A 21,030-nucleotide genomic window follows, 5' to 3' on the forward strand; every position below is an offset into this window, starting at 1 on the left:
GCTTAAAAAAGGGTTATGTTATAGTTGCATCAGGGTTGATCTAATGCTCTGTTGTTGTTCATACTGTTAACTGGGTAAAGTTATCGCAAGTTATACGGTGTGATTGGTGTGGCTGGTATGAGTCTTGCCCTGGATTCCCAAAATCCTTTCCTTGTACTGTCAGCTCTTCCGGGCACAGTTTCTCTAACTGAGGTCTGGAGGAGGGATATAGAGGGAGGAGCCAGAGCACACCAGAATCTAAATTCTTTCTTAAAGTGCCCATGTCTCCTGCGGAGCCCGTCTATTCCACATGGTCCTTACGGAGTCCCCAGCATCCACTACGGACTACGAGAAATAGATTTACCGGTAAGTAAAATCTTATTATTTCATTTGTGTTCATTGCAGAAGTTTGGTCAGTGACTAAGCACTGACTATATAAACACATATAATATAGAGTAAGTGCAAAACTTACTTAACTGAACAAAATACTAAATATAATTAAAACAAATGGCTGTGCAATGGGTGGCTGGGTATAACTCTGTTTAAAGGTCTAGAACCTCTGTGTAGTTCCTGGCAGATTTTCTAGAAAACAATGGGGTCTTCCCCTATCCCATCCCGGGCCCCTACATGGAGCCAGGAGCCGGATAGCACATAGATTTTCATTCTATAATTCATTTATGGGAGCCGCTGTACAGCCTGACCCGATCCCTCCAGTACTATCCAATAGATCTGAATAGAGACATCTCATAGGCTGGGCAGATGCATTGCTCAGCTCAGCGATTGGTACACATAGTTTGCACAATATAGCTCCCTGGGGCAGATAACATGGTGGTCCTAGGGTGAGAACACCCCTCCTCCTATATTCCACATGGAGGGACAGGACACTGAGGAGTTGGGATTGGCCCATCAGGAAGGGGGACCATCATGTTTGTCTTTACTGGGACAGCGGAACTTGCACCTCTGGAGCTGAGGATTAATTTATCCAGGGGTGTGCAGTAAGGGAGGATCTGGTCCTAACTACCCAGACCCGGGTTTGTCTAGGGCAGGCTTTTTCAACCAGTGTGCTGTGGCACACTAGTGTGCCGCGACCAGTTGCAAGGTGTGCCGCGGAGCCAGAACAGCTTCCTGCACCTTCAGAGTGAACTGTTGGCCCGGGCTCTTCTTAGAGGATCAGTCGTGCTCCGGCCGTGAAGTATGCCTTGAAGTCATGGCGGTGTGATATCATAGGTCACCTACGCTGCGTCTCACCACCCAGCCAGCCCGCCCGCCTGTATACACATCTTCCAGTTCCCGCCTGCATACACAGCTTTCCTTGCCCACCCACATCCACACCTGCCCGACCGCCCGCTGCTCAGTATTCGCAGCACTCTACTATGAACAAACCCCGCCACTGAGGGACAGGGAGGAGGACAGCTGACCGGTAGGGGCTAATATTTGTTATTTTATTTCTCCTGTGGGGAGAATATGGATTTATGGGGGGAATAATGGGAATAATTAATGTGGGGAGCAATAGGATTTCTGTGGGGAGAAATGTGGTTGATTTATGTGTGAGCAACATGATTTATGTGGGGAGCAATGTGATTGTTTTTTTCTGTGTAGGCCAATGTATGTGTGTTGTTTTTTTTACTGTGAGGGCCAATGTGTGTTTTTGTTTTTTTTCTGTGGAAACTTATGGTGCGCCTTGGCAATTTTAAAATATTGTTCGGTGTGCCGCGAGTAAAAAAAGGTTGAAAATCACTGGTCTAGTGGGTCAAGGCCAGTTGTGCAGATAGAAAAATACCTCCCTCTTCAGGGTGTTTTAGTAGTCATTTTTATTGTATTAATTTTTATTATTATTATAAAAAAAATTTTGGGGGGGATGGGGGGCAAATCCATGCTCCAAGAATTTGGCACGCCGCTCTCATCACCCGAGCCCGCCATTGTTCTCTGCTTTCCTGACTCTACAGTAAGTTGCGTACATGGGCCCTCATTCCGAGTTGTTCGCTCGGTATTTTTCATCGCATCGCAGTGAAAATCCGCTTAGTACGCATGCGCAATGTTCGCACTGCGACTGCGCCAAGTAACTTTACTATGAAGAAAGTATTTTTACTCACGGCTTTTTCTTCGCTCCGGCGATCGTAATGTGATTGACAGGAAATGGGTGTTACTGGGCGGAAACACGGCGTTTCAGGGGCGTGTGGCTAAAAACGCTACCGTTTCCGGAAAAAACGCAGGAGTGGCCGGAGAAACGGTGGGAGTGCCTGGGCGAACGCTGGGTGTGTTTGTGACGTCAACCAGGAACGACAAGCACTGAAATGATCGCACAGGCAGAGTAAGTCTGGAGCTACTCTGAAACTGCTAAGTAGTTAGTAATCGCATTATTGCGAATACATCGGTCGCAATTTTAAGAAGCTAAGATTCACTCCCAGTAGGCGGCGGCTTAGCGTGTGTAACTCTGCTAAATTCGCCTTGCGACCGATCAACTCGGAATGAGGGCCATGGTTTGTGAAACACTAAATTGTGCATATCTGCTTCAAAGGGTGTTTTAGTAGTCATTTTTATTGTTTTCACTTTTTTTGTTTGGGTGGGGGGCGTATCCATGCTCCACGGATTTGGCCACACCTCTCCCATCACCCGAGGCCACCATTACTCTCTGCTTCCCTGACTCTACAGTAAGTGGCGTACATGATTAGTGAAACACTAAATTGTGCATATCTGCTACCGATTTATAGAAAGAACATAGTAAATAATACACAACAAAATGTATAATGTAAACCAGTCCAAAGAACCCAAATCCATTCTACCGGTCCCTGAAGGTGACACTTCTTCTTTATCCAGACACAAATAGCGCATAGAAGCCCAGAGGGGCCCTTGCACATAATCAGCATAAAACTCGATGTTTCTAGAAGAGAAGAGTGTCGTTGTTTTATTACCAGCTTCCTCTATAAACCATGGTGACCTCCTACCGGCCTGGGGCTAGGTAATACTAATGTATGAACCCTATGATGCTGGGCTCCCCCTAATAATACTCATCATCTGCGTATATAAATCACAGGAGAGCCAAAGTGTCCTTATTTATTTCATTCTTAATAATAGCAGTGCTGGTCTTGCTATGGAATCAGGTCCATCACTGTATTATCTGGGGAATGAAGGGTTTATTCAGCCAAATTGCATCTGTTCTTTAACATTGATCTGGCCAACACCCCCCATCCGCATGCTCAGATTCTTAAAAGCACATATCGTGTCTAGAACTAATGGCAATACAAAGTATGACACTAAAACAGATAAAATTGAGGACCAAACAATGAAAATACAATCCCAACAAAAAAAACAAACAAACAGATGACGCACATATAATACCATCCCATTAAAAATAAAAAAGAAGACACACATATAATGCCATCAGAATAAAAAACAAACAAACAAATAAACAGAAGACACATATAATACCATCAGAATAAAAAACAAACAAATAAACAGAAGTCACACATATAATACCATCAGAATAAAAAACAAACAAACAAACAAACAAACAAACAAACAGAAGACACATATAATACCATCTGAATAAAAAAACAAACAAATAAACAGAAGACACACAAATAATAACATCCCAATTAAAAACACCAAAAAAAAAAAACCACACATAAGAGACACAAAAATAATACAATCCCAACTAAAATGTATTTTTGTGAAATATTGAAATCTATTTGAAAGCATTATGGGTGATTTATTTCGCGTAGCACTTTGCTCCACGCTACTCAAGGCTATTGTACAAAGAAGCGTAACTAGAAGGTACGGAATGTTCAGCATCTACTGGTTACAATGTATCAAAGATTTATAGAACTCAGAAATAAGTTCATTTTCGCCTCCTCGGACAGCAGGAAAGCCGCTGTCATTGTACCGGATGAGACGCGTTCACCAGTTCATGAACTTCAAGCCACAAAAAACTGCTGTCCGCAGCCATAAGTTATGAATATGGGCTCACCAATCACTATAGCTCTAATGTCATGCCATGTCCCTGGATGTAATAAAAACGAGTCAAAGGTTGGCTCCGGAGCACAGGGCGCAATATCTGTAAATTACTGTCCATGAGCCATAAAAGATTCTGATTACAAAAGTTCAATTTCATTTATATAAATAGAGCAGTTAAAGGGCGCAGGGGACGGAAAGACTGGAAGACGGAAATAAAGACTAACATAGAGAATGACTGTAGAATGATAAATCCTTAATATAAATATATTTTAACATATATTGCAGATTACAAGTGTAGTATTAAAATATATGTAAATACTTAAAACTGACACTCGCTTCTTTTATATATATGTAATGGTGTGTACACAGTACACACGGTGAGATTTTTTCTTACGATTTTGACTATATAGTCAAAATCGTAAGAAAAGTTAGTGCAGATCACATGGTGAAAGTCGCCTTGCGATCCTAATTCGATGTCGATGCGCAGTCCCGCGCGGTCGGCATAACAAGATTAGATAGACTGTGCAGGCAAGTCAATTTTGACTATCTCTATAGACGAGATAGTCAAAATTGACACTTAGCCAAAATCGCACATGGGGCCTCATTCCGAGTTGATCGCAGCAGCAAGTTTGTTAGCAATTGGGCAAAACCATGTGCACTGCAGGGAAGGGGGGGGGGGGGGGCAGATATAACATGTGCAGAGAGAGTTAGATTTGGGTGGGGTGTGATCAAACTGAAATCTATATTGCAGTGTAAAAATAAAGCAGCCAGTATTTACCCTGCACAGAAACAATATAACCCACCCAAATCTAACTCTCTCTGCACATGTTATATCTGCCCCCCCCCCCCCCCCCCTGCAGTGCACATGGTTTTGCCCAATTGCTATCAAACTTGCTGCTGCGATCAACTCAGAATTCCCCCCATAGTCAGTATCGCAAGCACACTCATTATGTGCTTGCGATACTGACTATGTGCCGACCTGGCCCTTGTCTCATAGTGAGAATCGGGCATAGTCCGAATCTCACTGTGTGTACTGGCCTTAAGACGGAGATTGTTTGTTATTTAAAGTCACAACTTCCTGTGCAATAATGTTACAAACTGTTTGTTGAATCATCTCTGTTTTTCTTGTTTGTTTTTACTATAGGACAACATGAAATTATCTCTCATCCCAACCAAACATTTCCATGGCTCGTGCAATTATCATACGGGCAATGTTACCCCATACTACAGTACAAATTATTTATAGGATTTTCTAAGGGCTGTAGCAGGAGATGGAACGCAGATGAGTTTAAGCATTTTCAGAGCCGTGGGGTCCCAATTTCTTTTAAAGCTTTTATGGTAAATGGATCTGTTGAGATGTATTTGTGTCTCTAAATTGTCCCCATGTGCAGTTTTTGTGTAACCATACAGCCATTGAAATGGGCAGTAAATCATCTCGGAAAATAGAAAATAGCACAGTTTTGTGTCTCAAGGGTCATCATCAACATATGCGAGTTCCTTCTCATACTCTGGAGTTGCTGTTCAATTTATAAAACACCAGGAATATGGCAAATCTATTACCAACTGAAGGAAGGAGGGAGACACACACAAAGTAAGGAGTGAGGGATACACAGAAAGAAACAAATACACACAGTAAGGAGAGACACACGCACAATATGTGCACACACAGTAAGGAGAGAAACACACACATAAAGACACAAATACACAAACACAGTATGGAGAGAGAAACACAAAGTAAGGAGAGAGAAACACAAAGTAAGGAGAGAGAAACACAAAGTAAGGAGTGAGAAACACATATAGATAAAGATACACACATTCAGTCACACAGTAAGGAGAGACACAAACACGCACATGCAAGCAGTAAGGAAAGAGACACACACACACACACACACACAAATGGACACACACACTAAGGAGATCAGGATAATTTGCAGAAGAGGGACTATGCCACCACATGATCTCACACTTTCGGATCTCATCCCATGGTCAACAAAATGTCCAACAGCTGGATGGCTCCTTGTTCTAAAAATGATCTCATGGATCCAGCCTGGTAACTCTAAAGTTTATGGGTGCAATTCTAGGTCCATAGGGAGCTGCAGTGGCTGCTTACTGTATTTGATGGCAGGCTTACATGAAAGTACTACCAACTGGATAATAAAGTCTCTTTAAAAATACTCCCTTATTTGTAAGCCTATGCTTGTGTTGGACACTACTATATTTTTGGAGTCATCAAATGAACTGTCCATCCTATGTCTTATGTGCCAATTCAATATAAAAGGGGTCTTCAAATTCACTCTCTGCCGTATACAATTACTTTGGTGGGGGAAGCCGGTCTCATAGTAACATTCGAAACTTGTGGAGTCAATACTCTGGTGACCCCTTATTGTATGACCAATGCACTCATCCAATGAAGAGGTGGCTGATATCTCTACCCAACCAGGTGGAGAATGGTGTTCTCTTACCATCATATGCAATTGCTACAAAAGTAATATCTGACTAGCTGCTAATTCTATATCATCCATATTTGTTTTTTAAATCTCCTTAATCGTTCACTTAAAACTCTACATTATATACCAAATCTTAAAGTCTTCTCTCTGGAGGAAAGACAATTATGGCTGACAGTCACACTCCCGAACTCTTAGTATGTTTTTTTTAAGGGGGCACAATATTAAAGTGAAAATAGAGCTCAGAGGGTTATTCCAAAGCCTCTCTGCTTACTAAATCGTGTGCTCATGGACTGTTATTGCCATGGTTGTCACATGACACTGTGGAATTTGTACACTATTATAAATCTTCAATGGCAGCATGTAGAAACAAACCAAGGACAATGTAAGTACCATGATTCTTCTTCTTGCCTACCATAGTGACGTAAGTTTAATGGAACTGTTGCTTCAGTTCATTAGAGTTATATCAAATAAGGGCAATTCCTTGAAAATATGGACATAGAGCCTAAAACATAGAAGTCAGCACAGGTACAATATGTTAGCTTTATTAATCAGCTAATAAAGGGAAAAAAAATTGATTTGTGATCTAGTACTTCATTTTAGGAATCACAGAATCAGAACAGTATTATGGGCAGGCTTTCATTCATTTGTATATGGAGCAGTGAAAATATAAATATGTGACTAAATGACCACATAATATCTCAATATCAGGGTTAATATAGTGGAAATAAGGAAATTTAACAGCCATAAATAAGTCTCTCTCTATGGTACGGTTAAATTAAATTGTACAACAGTAAAGTTGATTCTGTTACCAAAAAAAGATTAAAAAAACTTTTGAGTATTTATTCAGATTTTGAGATATTACCTCAATATTCAGTACTATATTAACGTTTACCATGCTCATTACCTCAGTATGGTGATTCCGTAAAGGCCCCCATACATCAGCGAGAAATTGTGGCAATGTCCCAATTCCCAAACAGATCACTGATCATTGATGGGCGTCGACTGGCAGATCCATTTGGCGGTTCCATTGGATCGGGGAGATGTATGGGGGCCTTTACTTTATTAAATATATGTGCCCAAGCAGTGCCGTTTCTAACGGCGGGCAAGCTGTGCGATCGCACGGGGCTCCTGCCGCGACACGTGCTGGCTGCTATCCCGCTTCCCCTCCTTACTCTCAAAGTACTACCCTCAGGGGTGGAGTTTTGCAAAATGACACAGTTGCGTTGTGACGGCACGACTCAATCACATCATTTTGTGAAACTTTGCCCCCCCAAGCAGAGTACTATGGGTGGGAGGAAGGGGAACAAGTTAAAAGTGCTAGTGGCCTGGCGCCAACGAGTATACACCCCTGGCAATGAGCATGAGCAACGAGCATGACACCCAGAGCCAGAGCATGAAATCCCTGGCAATGAGCATTAAACACCCCTGGCAACAAGCATTAAAGACCCCTGTCAACGTGCATGAAACCCCTAGCAACAAACATTAAACACCCCTGCCAACGAGCATTAAACATCCCTGGCAATGAGCATGACACCCAGAGCATGAAACCCTTGCCAAACGAGCATGACACCCAGAGTATGAAACCCCTGGCAACCAGCATGGAACCCAGAGTATGAAACCCCTGGCAACGAGCATGGAACCCAGAGTATGAAACCCCTGGCAACGAGCATGAAACCCAGAGTATGAAACCCCTGGCAATGATCATGGAACCCAGAGCATGAAACCCCTGGCAAGGAGCATGGAACCCAGAGTATGAAACCCCTGGCAACGAGCAGGTAATTTAAAAGTAATTAAAAGCCTTACTGTAGGGCATAATGTATCACGGGCATTGCGGTGTGTGTGGTATAATATGGTGCATGGGGCATAATATGGTGCATGGGGCATTACTGTGTGGGGCTTAATATGGTGGATTTTTTTTCTTTCCTGTGGAGGCCGAGATCTGTTGGTGGAGTGTCAAAAACTGGGGTGTAAGGTAATCTTTTCCTGTGAGAAATGCCCATTTTTGCCAGGCCACACCCCATCGCCATAGCGTGCGTGCCTTCGGTGCATGCAAAATATATTTTTTAAATGTTTATGGGAAGCGCATTTTAGAATGTCTAGGGGGGTGGGGGGTGCACATTTTTTTACTGTTTGCACTGGAAGCCAAATTGTCTTAGAACAGTCCTGTGCCCAGGTTACAACAAACTATCATACTTTTACCAAAATGACGTAGCTGTATCCCCAGGATGTCCCTCTATCATGTAATTTGGGCTGTTGGGTTATGATGATTTGTTCCCATTAGTGGCGGCATAGAATAGAGTTTATCACTATAAAACGGTGGAATTGTTCATAATATTTATTATAATGGGTGCACTTAAAAAAATACCTGAGGCCTATAGTAAGGAGTACATGTGCCCTATGCAATTTCTAAGAGGGGACTAAGAGCTGGACATGGCTGACATAGTTGGCAGAGGAGCATTGGGAGGGAATGGAGTGGTGCAATCATTCAGAGGGGATATTGGTGGAAACAGCAATGAGGGCAAGGCAAGGTAGTGGGGCCCCGACCCAATCATTTATGGGAATTAATTTAAAAAAAATTAAAAATCAAAACTTACCCCTTTTGCTGTCCAGTGCTTCCATACAGTGAATGGCTGTCAGCACTCTGGTGGATGGCTAAAGTTATCCACCAATCAATCAGGATGCCGGCTGGGAGGCACGTAGAGAATGCTGCCTGGCCGCTCTGATAGCGTGCAATTCACATATAGAGCAGGCGGGCAGCATTTAATTTCTACCTGCAGCCCAAGAAGCTCTGGAGACACCAGCCCCAGCCGGACCCTGCTCAAATGGCACCTAGAGTTGTGTGGACCTGGGCAGATACGTTTACATGACCCTGAGAGTATGCCTTCCCCCATTTATAGTCAGAGCCCCTTCCACACTATTACAATGCAGCCAGCAATGTCGAGATCACCAAACGCAATATCATGTTTATCGCCTGCAGAGTTTCAAAAGTCAACTGTTTATTCTGCGTACAAAAGATCAATAGTTAACGGTTTGCATTTGTGGTGACCTGCAGTAACACAGACAAATCTTTCGGGATGATGCACAAAGGGTTCATTGTTGACCCCTGAAGTTACAGAAGGACAAAGCGCACTTCTCCCAGTAACAGATGCACAAAGCCGGAGTCGCCTGTGTCACCCCCCAGAGCAATTATTAGACAGTGACAAATGGCTATATGGCCGAGATGCACTCTCTTATTAGAGAACAATGCAATCCTATACCAGTCCGAGTGCATACAAGCAGACATGGTAACAATAAGGACCTATATGAAAAGAACAATCCATTGTCAGGTTCACAGACTTGGATGTGGAATAAATCCATGTACACACTGACCGATACATAGTGACCACGGTTTTATTCCCAATAAGAACACCACACAAAAGCCCACATAGAAACTTTCAATGTATAGTAATAGAATGTTGTTATGTTACAAAATTATAAGGTACAATAATTACAATCATAAAAAAATAAATGGGAGCTGGAGTGCTGATGGTTCCACAAGTGCCTTTCAAAATAATATAGGGGTGCATAGGGTGAACAGTATGCAAGAGTCACCCAAGGAGGTACTGATGTAAGACAGCCTATCAGTTCCACAGGAGTAACTGATATCACTGATCAATTCCCCAGGAGTTACTGACATCACTGAGTCGTAAGGCAGCCTATCAATTCCCCAGGAGTTACTGATATCACTGAGATGTAAGGCAGCCTATCAATTCCACAGGAGTTACTGACATCACTGAGATGTAAGGCAGCCTATCAATTCCACAGGAGTAACTGATATCACTGATCAATTCCCCAGGAGTTACTGACATCACTAAGTCGTAAGGCAGCCTATCAATTCCACAGGAGTTACTGACATCACTGAGATGTATGGCAGCCTATCAATTCCCCAGGAGTTACTGACATCACTGAGATGTATGGCAGCCTATCAATTCCCCAGGAGTTACTGACATCACTGAGACGTACAGTAAGGCAGCCTATCAATTCCCCAGGAGTTACTGACATCACTGAGATGTATGGCAGCCTATCAATTCCCCAGGAGTTACTGACATCACTGAGACGTAAGGCAGCCTATCAATTCCCCAGGAGTTACTGACATCACTGAGATGTATGGCAGCCTATCAATTCCCCAGGAGTTACTGACATCACTGAGATGTATGGCAGCCTATCAATTCCCCAGGAGTTACTGACATCACTGAGATGCATGGCATCCTATCAATTCCCCAGGAGTTACTGACATCACTGAGATGCATGGCAGCCTATCAATTCCCCGGGAGTTACTGACATCACTGAGATGTAAGACAGCCTATCAATTCCCCAGGAGTTACTGACATCACTGAGATGCATGGCAGCCTATCAATTCCCCAGGAGTCACTGACATCACTATGACGTAAGACAGCCTATCAATTCCCCAGGAGTCACTGACATCACTGAGACGTAAGACAGCCTATATATTCCCCAGGAGTCACTGACATCACTATGACGTAAGACAGCCTATCAATTCCACAGGAGTTACAGACATCACTGAGATGTATGGCAGCCTATCAATTCCCCAGGAGTTACTGGCATCACTGAGATGTAAGGCAGCCTATCAATTCCCCAGGAGTTACTGACATCACTGAGATGTAAGGCAGCCTATCAATTCCCCAGGAGTTACTGACATCACTGAGATGTAAGGCAGCCTATCAATTCCCCGGGAGTTACTGACATCACTGAGATGTAAGACAGCCTATCAATTCCCCAGGAGTTACTGACATCACTGAGATGCATGGCAGCCTATCAATTCCCCAGGAGTCACTGACATCACTATGACGTAAGACAGCCTATCAATTCCCCAGGAGTCACTGACATCACTGAGACGTAAGACAGCCTATATATTCCCCAGGAGTCACTGACATCACTATGACGTAAGACAGCCTATCAATTCCCCAGGAGTTACTGACATCACTAAGATGTAAGGCAGCCTATCAATTCCCCAGGAGTCACTGACATCACTAAGACGTAAGACAGCCTATATATTCCCCAGGAGTCACTGACATCACTGAGATGTAAGGCAGCCTATCAATTCCCCAGGAGTCACTGACATCACTAAGACGTAAGGCAGCCTATCAATTCCCCAGGAGTCACTGACATCACTATGACGTAAGGCAGCCTATCAATTCCCCAGGAGTCACTGACATCACTATGACGTAAGGCAGCCTATATATTCCCCAGGAGTTACTGACATCACTAAGACGTAAGACAGCCTATATATTCCCCAGGAGTCACTGACATCACTAAGACGTAAGACAGCCTATATATTCCCAAGTGAGTCACTGACATCACTAAGACGTAAGGCAGCCTATATATTCCCCAGGGAGTTACTGACATCACTCAGATGCATGGCAGCCTATCAATTCCCCAGGAGTCACTGACATCACTATGACGTAAGACAGCCTATCAATTCCCCAGGAGTCACTGACATCACTGAGACGTAAGACAGCCTATATATTCCCCAGGAGTCACTGACATCACTATGACGTAAGACAGCCTATCAATTCCCCAGGAGTTACTGACATCACTGAGATGTAAGGCAGCCTATCAATTCCCCAGGAGTCACTGACATCACTAAGACGTAAGACAGCCTATATATTCCCCAGGAGTCACTGACATCACTGAGATGTAAGGCAGCCTATCAATTCCCCAGGAGTCACTGACATCACTAAGATGTAAGGCAGCCTATCAATTCCCCAGGAGTCACTGACATCACTATGACGTAAGGCAGCCTATCAATTCCCCAGAAGTCACTGACATCACTATGACGTAAGGCAGCCTATATATTCCCCAGGAGTTACTGACATCACTAAGACGTAAGACAGCCTATATATTCCCCAGGAGTCACTGACATCACTAAGACGTAAGACAGCCTATATATTCCCAAGTGAGTCACTGACATCACTAAGACGTAAGGCAGCCTATATATTCCCCAGGGAGTTACTGACATCACTAAGACGTAAGGCAGCCTATATATTCCCCAGGAGTTACTGACATCGCTAAGACGTAAGACAGCCTATCAATTCCCCAGGAGCTACTGACATCACTAAGACGTAAGGCAGCCTATTAATTCCCCAGGAGTTACTGACATCACTAAAACGTAAGACAGCCTATCAATTCCCCAGGAGCTACTGACATCACTAAGACGTAAGACAGCCTATCAATTCCCCAGGAGCTACTGACATCACTGAGATGTATGGCAGCCTATCAATTCCCCAGGAGCTACTGACATCACTGAGATGTAAGGCAGCCTATCAATTCCCCAGGAGTTACTGACGTCACTGAGATGTATGGCAGCCTATCAATTCCCCAGGAGTTACTGACATCACTGAGATGTAAGGAAGCCTATCTGTTCCACAGGAGTTACTGACATCACTGAGCAGCACTGTGATAGGGCTCCGAAGCACCCTGTGCCGGCCCCGACCACTTAAGCACATGACTTCAATACATCAAGCAGAGGGTACAGGACTGCCAGCACTGAGAAGGTGCAGCAACACTCAGGGGGGCAGATCTATAAAGCCTGGAAAAGGCATAAGTAAGTGATAAACCAGTGATAAGTGCAAGATGATAAACGCACCAACCAATCAGCTCCAACATGTAAATTAACAGTTAGTAGCTGATTGGCTGGTGCATTTATCACCTTGCACTTATCACTGGTTTATCACTTCCTTATGCCGTCTCCAGGCTTAATACATCTGCCCCAGAGTGTCTTGAGCGGCTGCTCGGATGCCATTGTGAAGGTTTAGAGTGTTCAAAGAATGCACCAGGGGCGATAGTGGCTACAGGCTGCCATTCCAGGCATCCTGCTAGCCACAAGCAAGACCCATGCGGCAGCAATGGTACTGCCCACAAAGCCCTTCTCTCTGTGCAGTGGCACCGTTCACACAGCATTAGTTAATGTTATGTCACTAAGGCATGAGGCAGCCTATCCACCCCCCAGGAATTAGTGACATCAATGAGCCAGCCTATCAATCAACCAGGTACTAGTGACATCATTAAGGACGGAAATAATTTTATGAGCTGACCAATACCCAGGAAGATGTAATGTAGTTGTGACATAACTGAGGCATCAGGCAGCAACAAGGTATAACTTTAGCCATATAAGTTAATGGGACTGCCATGGGGTCCGACACCATGGAAGTTCCTGGCCAAGGCATCATTTATCAATGCAGTTATTTGGAAAATAGTGAGAATAAAATAAAGATATATAATTCATACTAATGTGATAGACAGTTACTGATGCTACTTGTACTCTTCCCTATTGGATACTGTCTGGGCTAAACTTCATGGTGATAATAAAGTTATGATGCATAGAGAGACCCACACTCTTTTACTATTGGACCCAGCAGAGTCAGTTCTATCACCGTGTCAAGCCTAAATGCCAACATGGTGCTCTATGGTGCATGTGTTGGCCTCAAGCCTTCTCTGAAGTACATAATGGGTATCTCTAGTGTGGTAAGTAGATACGTATCACTGCCCCCAACCAAACTAAGGCGGACATTTACTAAGCAGTGATAAGAGCGGCGAAGTGAGCCAGTGGAGAAGTGGCCTCATCAACCAATCAGCAGCTCTGTATCATTTTATAGTATACAAATTATAGCTTTTACTTCAGTGCTGATTGGTTGCCATAGGCAACTTCTCCACTGGCTCACTTCTCCGCTCTTATCACTGCTTAGTAAATGTCACCCAAATTCTTTTAATCTGTATCAATGACTGCCAGTCAATCATCATGACTGGAGTGATGACTATTTTAGTTCTATTCCCTAGGCTGGAGGCCATAAGCCTGCTGAAAGAATAAGCCAGAGGATACTTTATTCCTTAGTGATGCCATTAGTTCCTTACTGATGATTTATTTTAATATTGGTTTAATCCACACAATGGCCCCATCTATTGGGTGTGAGCGACAGGTGCGGATACATGGCAATATCATCGGCAGTGTGGTGCACGCAGGGCTGGACTGGCCCACAGCTGCACAAGGGAAATACCCGGTGGGCCCTTTATGCCCCAGTCCAACAATGTGGCACATGCAATCAGAATTGGCTGTGGGAGTGATGGGGAGTTTGTCTTAAGATTTGTAACGTCTTGTCCTGGTCCCTTTGAGGAAATCCACACTTTAATTATTTATAGATATTAGAACAAATGTAGGGCTTATGAAGAGAGTTTTTTCTATATACAGGTTGAGTATCCCTTATCCAAAATGCTTGGGACCAGAAGTATTTTGGATATCGGATTTTTCTGTATTTTGGAATAATTGCATACCATAATGAGATATCATGGTGATGGGACGCAAGTCTAAGCACAGAATGCATTTATGTTTCATATACACCTTATATAAACAGCCTGAAGGTCATTTAATACAATATTTTTAATAACTTTGTGTATTAAATGAAGTTTGTATACATTGAGCCATCAGAAAACAAAGGTTTCACTATCTCACTCAAAAAATTCCGTATTTCGGAATATTCCGTATTTCGGAATATTTGGATATGGGATACTCAACCTGTATATAATATTAATAATAATAATAATTATTATTATTATTATTATTATTATTATTATTCTTTTATATTTAAATGATACAGTCAAGCACAGCACATATTATAAGGTATATAGAACAGGGGGAGACGTTTCACCCATAGCTTCATAATTGTATTGAAGTGAGAATTAAAACACGATTTAGGGAACCACTGAATTCTTTCCATCATTAAAACAGCATGTCTTGTACAATCATATAAGATTCTGCAATAGAAAAGGTGCTGCAAAATAAAACACAAGAACTGCACTAACACAACACAACACAACACAACACAACACCCCGCACTGAAAAAAGCGAAAACAATCGCTATCTACAGTATGTGCTGGCAAAGGTCAATCAGATTTGGGAAGTGTGAATAGCACAAGCTGGGGGAACAATGAGTCCTCTTGATGGATAGGGGAATGATTGCATTGGGGCTGAGAAGTGGTGAAAGTGGCTGATAAATGGAGTAATACTGACTGACACAACAATAGCGCAGTTACAGATCACTGTCCCTATTTTGTAGACAAATCCCACTTTCCTCCTTCCTTCCAAATGCTGGGTCTATTGGGGCTGATGCCTAAATTTATCAAGAGAATTTCCCTCACTATTCTATTCAGATTCTGAATAACCACACATCTTATTATATATATATATATATATATATATATATGCACGAGACTGTTACATACAGTAGCCTCTATTGCACTGCAGTGCTCGTTTGCTGTGTGTAGTTATATAGCAGGTCTTTATGTTATCGAGAATTCTGCCATTCTAGGGCGTGCCAGTCTGTGAATATGAAGAATAGCCAATCTACTGTAATGTTCATATCTAAAAAGAAATTGGAATGAATGAGACAATGGAAAGATTCAACGAAGAACAAAACTTGCAGCAATCCTGAGTTCTGCATTTATCTGACTCCTTATACTGAATATACAGTGTCAGTTGTTTTGATTTGTTGACCCCCATTTTCTTGCAGTGGAAATACGCAGGTTTTGTACTTGTCCTCCGCACAGCACCCTTTAAGGTACCCGCCTACTCTGTGTTGCAAATAAACATCTTAGGAAAATAAAGTTGCACCTGGGTTTTGCAAGAAGGTCCAAGAAGCTGTGGAGGTCCACAGTAAAATCAGCCCCTTGTATTAAAGTCTTGCCTTTTTTCCCCCCTTAAACTACTTCCTACTTCCAATAATTTGAGCCTCATGTGTTGCTCAAATTATTACTGATCTTGAGATTATACTGCGTCATCATTACATGGTGCACATTTGTGTGTGTGTCAATTTGCAGCCGGTAGAGGGTTGTCTGGAACGTCCTTCTTCCTGGTCCAGGTGGCCCTGCCATGGTGTTATGATGTCACGTGTTTGGGGGCGGGGCCTGCTCAGGGTATGTAAGGGTCCTTGGCACACCTGTACCAATTGTGTTGCAGGTCACCACCAAATAAGATTTTGCACTGTGCCCTGGCTGTCATACACTTTGCAAATGACTTACAGAGGAACCAAGAACCTCATAGAGGGATTGACTGCCTCAGTTGTTTGGCTGGTTCCTTCTAAAGTGATAGGGGGATATTCAATTGTATGAAAAGTTGGTTGGGTGTCTGTTTTTTCCTGTCTATTAGATAGGAAAAAACAGACGCCCAACTGACTTTTCAAACAATTGAATACCCCCCATAGTCTCTATTCTGGCAGTGTTTCAGTGATGTCACATATTCCTAGTTGGCTGCCATTGTCTGAATAATGGTTGAACCAAGAGGCAACCTTAGGGAGGGATTTGGGTGCCCTACAGGTAAATACCATCTGAGCCTGAGGGCCCAGTGTGCCAAAGAGGGGGAGCCATACCCCCAAAATTAGTGTGGCTACACGCAACACCCAACATCTACAAAGGGGGCCCAAAATAACCTGATAACGGGGCCTGCAATTTCCCATAGTGGCCCGGGTTGAACCCACTAGATGCCACAGCGAGACTTCTAGTCCTTAGTAAATAGATTGGGAATAGTCCTTAGTCCTTAGTAAATACTGTAGATTGGATGCACAATTGCGAATGTTGATTTAACCAATAACTGCCTGTCTCCACTGTGCAGCAGCGTCTGGTGCATCGCGGGAGCCATAGATTACATATGCTTCTGTAGGGGCCCGGGCAGTGCCGGGGAAGCGTAACCACGACACCCTGCGATGCTGCGATTAAGGCCCAATTCGCAATGGCATGCACCCAAACCAGCGCAAAGTCTCAGTGGCCCTAACAGGTAAATAATATGTGTAACTATAATAACTTGGAAAAAGATCATTATAGTACAGTATATTGCACAAAGATTTATTTTACTCCTCTCAGCCACCACCACATACATTTACTTGTATTTTTAATGAATTGTATAATTCAGATCTCGCCTGGATACAGCCAGACTGAATCATTGAGGCAACAGCGCTAAGACAAATCTAGAGACTGAGTATCTTCCATTATGGTGATAAGCCCCACTATCAGGGAGATGGAAAGCTAACCCAATTTACAGAGGCTTAGCTGTCAGTGTCACATATACTCTGTACCCTGAGCTTGCAAACACACCAGAGCAGCTTTGTATCTTCCCACGTTGCTCTATACATGCAACCATTCAGTGCTGATAGAGTTAAAATATAAATTGGTCCAAATTCAGCCGTTCCCTAGAAATCCAAAACTAAATCTATCAATTTACTATTGTTCTCGCTGCACAAGAGGATGAATAAAATGTAGCAGATCTGCGGAATGTTGCTTCATTACAGTCTTAGAAACAGAGAAGGCTTCTGCAAGCAGAGTTAAACTGGAGTCTTAAAGTAAATAGTCTAGTGCTTACACTTATCCTTCAATTATCAAATGTATTTCTGGATTACTGGATTACAAAGGACAATTTTACCGTTCGCTCTAATGCTAAAGATCATTCGATACCACAATACTTTATTTTTGCACCAATCTGTTACTTTCTATAATAGTACATTATATCTGTGTATTGTGTTGTCTATTGATCTGTATTGTTTAGACACAAGTTGTTGTGCAGAAAGAAGCCTTTATGCAAATACTCCCATTGTACCAACACAGTGATAATTAAGGTTCTATTCCAACTGGTGAAAACACAGGCTCATTATTCCCCAACCTCCGGATGACACAAAGGGATCGTCCGGTACCCAATTTATCCTGGCATCAGTTGGACAGAAAGCCGTCTTTGGTTTAAATGAAATTTCCTTTAATCTCCCCACTGAGCTTCCGGAAGGGGCTCTTAAAAAATTCAGGCTATCTGTGTAATTGTAAATTGATCTGTCTTGATGGCACAGAGCCAAAGGAAGTTGGCATTGAGGAAAGAACCTGGATTTGTTGTCTTTTTGTTTTTTTAATTTTGTTATCCAATTTATTAAGGATGAGGAACCATTTGCAAATTAAATCAGCAATTTGATTTGGTATATGCTGTCATTTAGACCACAGCCTGGAGTGAACATGCACATTTCATACAGACAGTCCAATAACGTGGCTTAGCCGTCTTGCTATTGGTCACTTTCACTTGACCCCAGCATGTAAGTGGCACTGCTACCCACAATTATGCAGCTCGTCCCCTGCCAGCCTCTGACTCGTTACGCAAAGCCAATCAAGCCCTCAATAATGGTCACCGGATTACAGCCACACTACTACTGTGCATCTGGCATGTCTGTGCATCTGTACACAATGCAGAGCTAAAGGCAGCAGTATAAGTGGCCTCTCTTGCTGCTGATGCCTTAGTGCCATCCTTCCTTGCACAATCAGCCCTGGCAATGTCAAGGTACCTTCATCTTCCCAAATGTATGTCATCACTAATGCAAAACGTCTCGCTACAGTCTAGAACAGCAATTCAGGTCAGCTGCTAAGTTTTAATCCCCTGCAACATTCATAGCCCGGTCTATTGCAAACAAGAAGGCTAAATACAAATATAGAGACACAATATACTGTATAATGCCTATGGAAACTGAAAGAAATAACATCAACTATTACACACACATCTAGATAACCCTGATAACAGTTGGACAATGCACCTTTGGAATGCCGGACAATCCAAACCCAGCCTTATATAAGGCGTAGGGTACAGGCAGACTACTAGACAGGTGAATGAAATAGGGATGGGGCATTTATTGGACTTCTATCATTAAAAGTTCATATTTATTATTCTCCACTGCTATAAAGACCAGCGACTGCACCTAGCACCCTCTGTAGCTTTATATCCCAACATAGATTTACAATAACATTATATAATGAAACAGACAACAGCCTTACCTGTCTTCCATACATATATGGATTTACTGTCTTGCTCGCCCTGTGAATCTGCGCTCCATAAACCAACCAGGAGAAGGGCAACCACTCCACAGAAAGAACCAGGTAAAGCAGAGCATCTCCCTGCCAGATCCATGCCTTCGGAAAGGGGGATAATTTGTTGCAGCGTGAATACAATCAACGACCCACTTCAGAGGCTGTCTTCCTCCTCAGTTTTCCTCTTCTTTTTAAGTCCTAAGGAACGGGGAGCTCTCTCCGGCTATTGTGCATGCCAGCCGCCAAGGAGAAACCATTTAAGACCATGGAACAATAGAACACAGAGCTGCTGCTGCTGCTGATGCTTCTGCTGCTACTGCTGATGCATGTATTGTGAATTCTGCACCACAGAGATCCCATTCACTTGCTAGTGGCAGTTTTCCATCAGCTAAAAGAGAGACAGCTGTCCGCAGGGGGCTCCAGCTGACTGAACAGGTTATCTTGGTCTGGGAGGTTGTGGAAATAAATTACACCAGCTGGAGGGGGGAAAAAAAAGAAGGAAATTCTAAGAGAGGGAGGAATAAAAAAAAAAAACTGACTTGCATCTAATTTCCAGATCCCAGATGCCCCTCGTCTAAAACAAAGCTGCGCATGGAACAAGAAGCGTCATCAGCAGAGAATAACTAATTCCAGTGTTGTTAACTCATTTAATATAATTATATATACTTTCGGCTTGAAATGACTGTTTGCGGAAACGTGCCATTGTAGAACGGTGGCTCGTGTCCCCAATACAAACTAATCTTGTTTTTTTTATTTTAGGCATGGGGCTACAGTATAATTTGTAGAGCAAAAAATATCTAACGCCTTATTGGCTAACTAAAGAAATGTGTCAGCCAAATGTTTCGTTATATATAAACAATAAAACAATGTTTAATTGAATTTTTTTTACATAGGCTCAAAACCATCTGCTAAGTTATGACATGATCTGAGATGTTGTAGCAGAACAATAGCTAATTCCTTGATGTCATGTCAGGAGAGACGTGGGTGTGTTGGAATACTTCAAATTCCCACAAACGTGACACAAATTTATTGTCTCTTTAGTAAAAACAAAAAAATATATAAAATTCTCGAACGTTATAAGAATTTGAAATTCATAGAAGAAAAGGCTTTATATAAAATTGAAACTTTTTTTGAAAAAATTGCTTTTGTTTGAATCAGTAATTTGTGATTGTAATAGCTGAAAAACGGAACTATCAAGTCTGTGAAGTCAGGCGTAATGCATCCACTCCTAAACGCATATCTAATGTAACACTTTTTTTAACACTTAAACCTCTCACTAGTGTGGTGCCTTGGGGTGGTTGGCTTGTGCTGGCCTGGGGGGGGGGGGTCCCATGCCCTGGACTTGAACCTTTAGTGTTAAGGACCCACCAGATAAGGTAACCTGGTCGCGGTTGGTGGGCCTATATTTTTTTGCTCAAATGTACTTGTTATATTGGACATTTTATTATAATTATTCTGATTAGCAGTCTTTAGTATTTAGAGCAGGGGTGGGGAACCTCAGGCCCGCAAAGCCACTTGATCCGGCCCGCCCAGGCTCACCTAACCAAGGGAGATGCCGGGCGCCCGCTGAGATTTTGTTACTAGCGGGCGCCTGGCTTCTTCCCCTCAGCAGCAGCCGGAGGCAGGAGCTCACTCCTGAGCTCTGGCTTCCGCTTCTAGCAGTGTGTGTGTGTGTGCTATGGGAGAGATGTCATGACGTCTCTCCCCTAGTTCTGAGGAGCGGGCAGCCAGGCAGAGGGCAAGGGTCCGGAAGCAAGAGCGAGGCTGGTGA

General features: G+C 43.0%; 1 protein-coding gene and 1 long non-coding RNA gene across 2 annotated transcripts in view; one reads left to right on the top strand and one right to left on the bottom strand.

Annotated features, from left to right (window-relative positions):
- LOC134929468 (uncharacterized) overlaps positions 1-5,294 on the top strand; it is a 181,237-nt gene extending 175,943 nt beyond the window's left edge. Inside the window, exon 2 of the long non-coding RNA XR_010178576.1 lies at positions 5,078-5,294. This is a non-coding gene — a long non-coding RNA (uncharacterized LOC134929468). The remainder of the gene's footprint in view (positions 1-5,077) is intronic.
- The window catches only part of THSD7A (thrombospondin type 1 domain containing 7A), a 430,207-nt gene extending 410,238 nt beyond the window's left edge, over positions 1-19,969 (bottom strand). Inside the window, exon 1 of the mRNA XM_063924405.1 lies at positions 19,227-19,969. Coding sequence (XP_063780475.1) covers positions 19,227-19,359 — 133 coding nt within the window. The 5' untranslated portion in view covers positions 19,360-19,969. The remainder of the gene's footprint in view (positions 1-19,226) is intronic.
- Positions 19,970-21,030: the final 1,061 nt, after the last annotated feature.

Source organism: Pseudophryne corroboree, chromosome 5 (assembly GCF_028390025.1).
Source record: "Pseudophryne corroboree isolate aPseCor3 chromosome 5, aPseCor3.hap2, whole genome shotgun sequence".
Taxonomy (NCBI): domain Eukaryota; kingdom Metazoa; phylum Chordata; class Amphibia; order Anura; family Myobatrachidae; genus Pseudophryne; species Pseudophryne corroboree.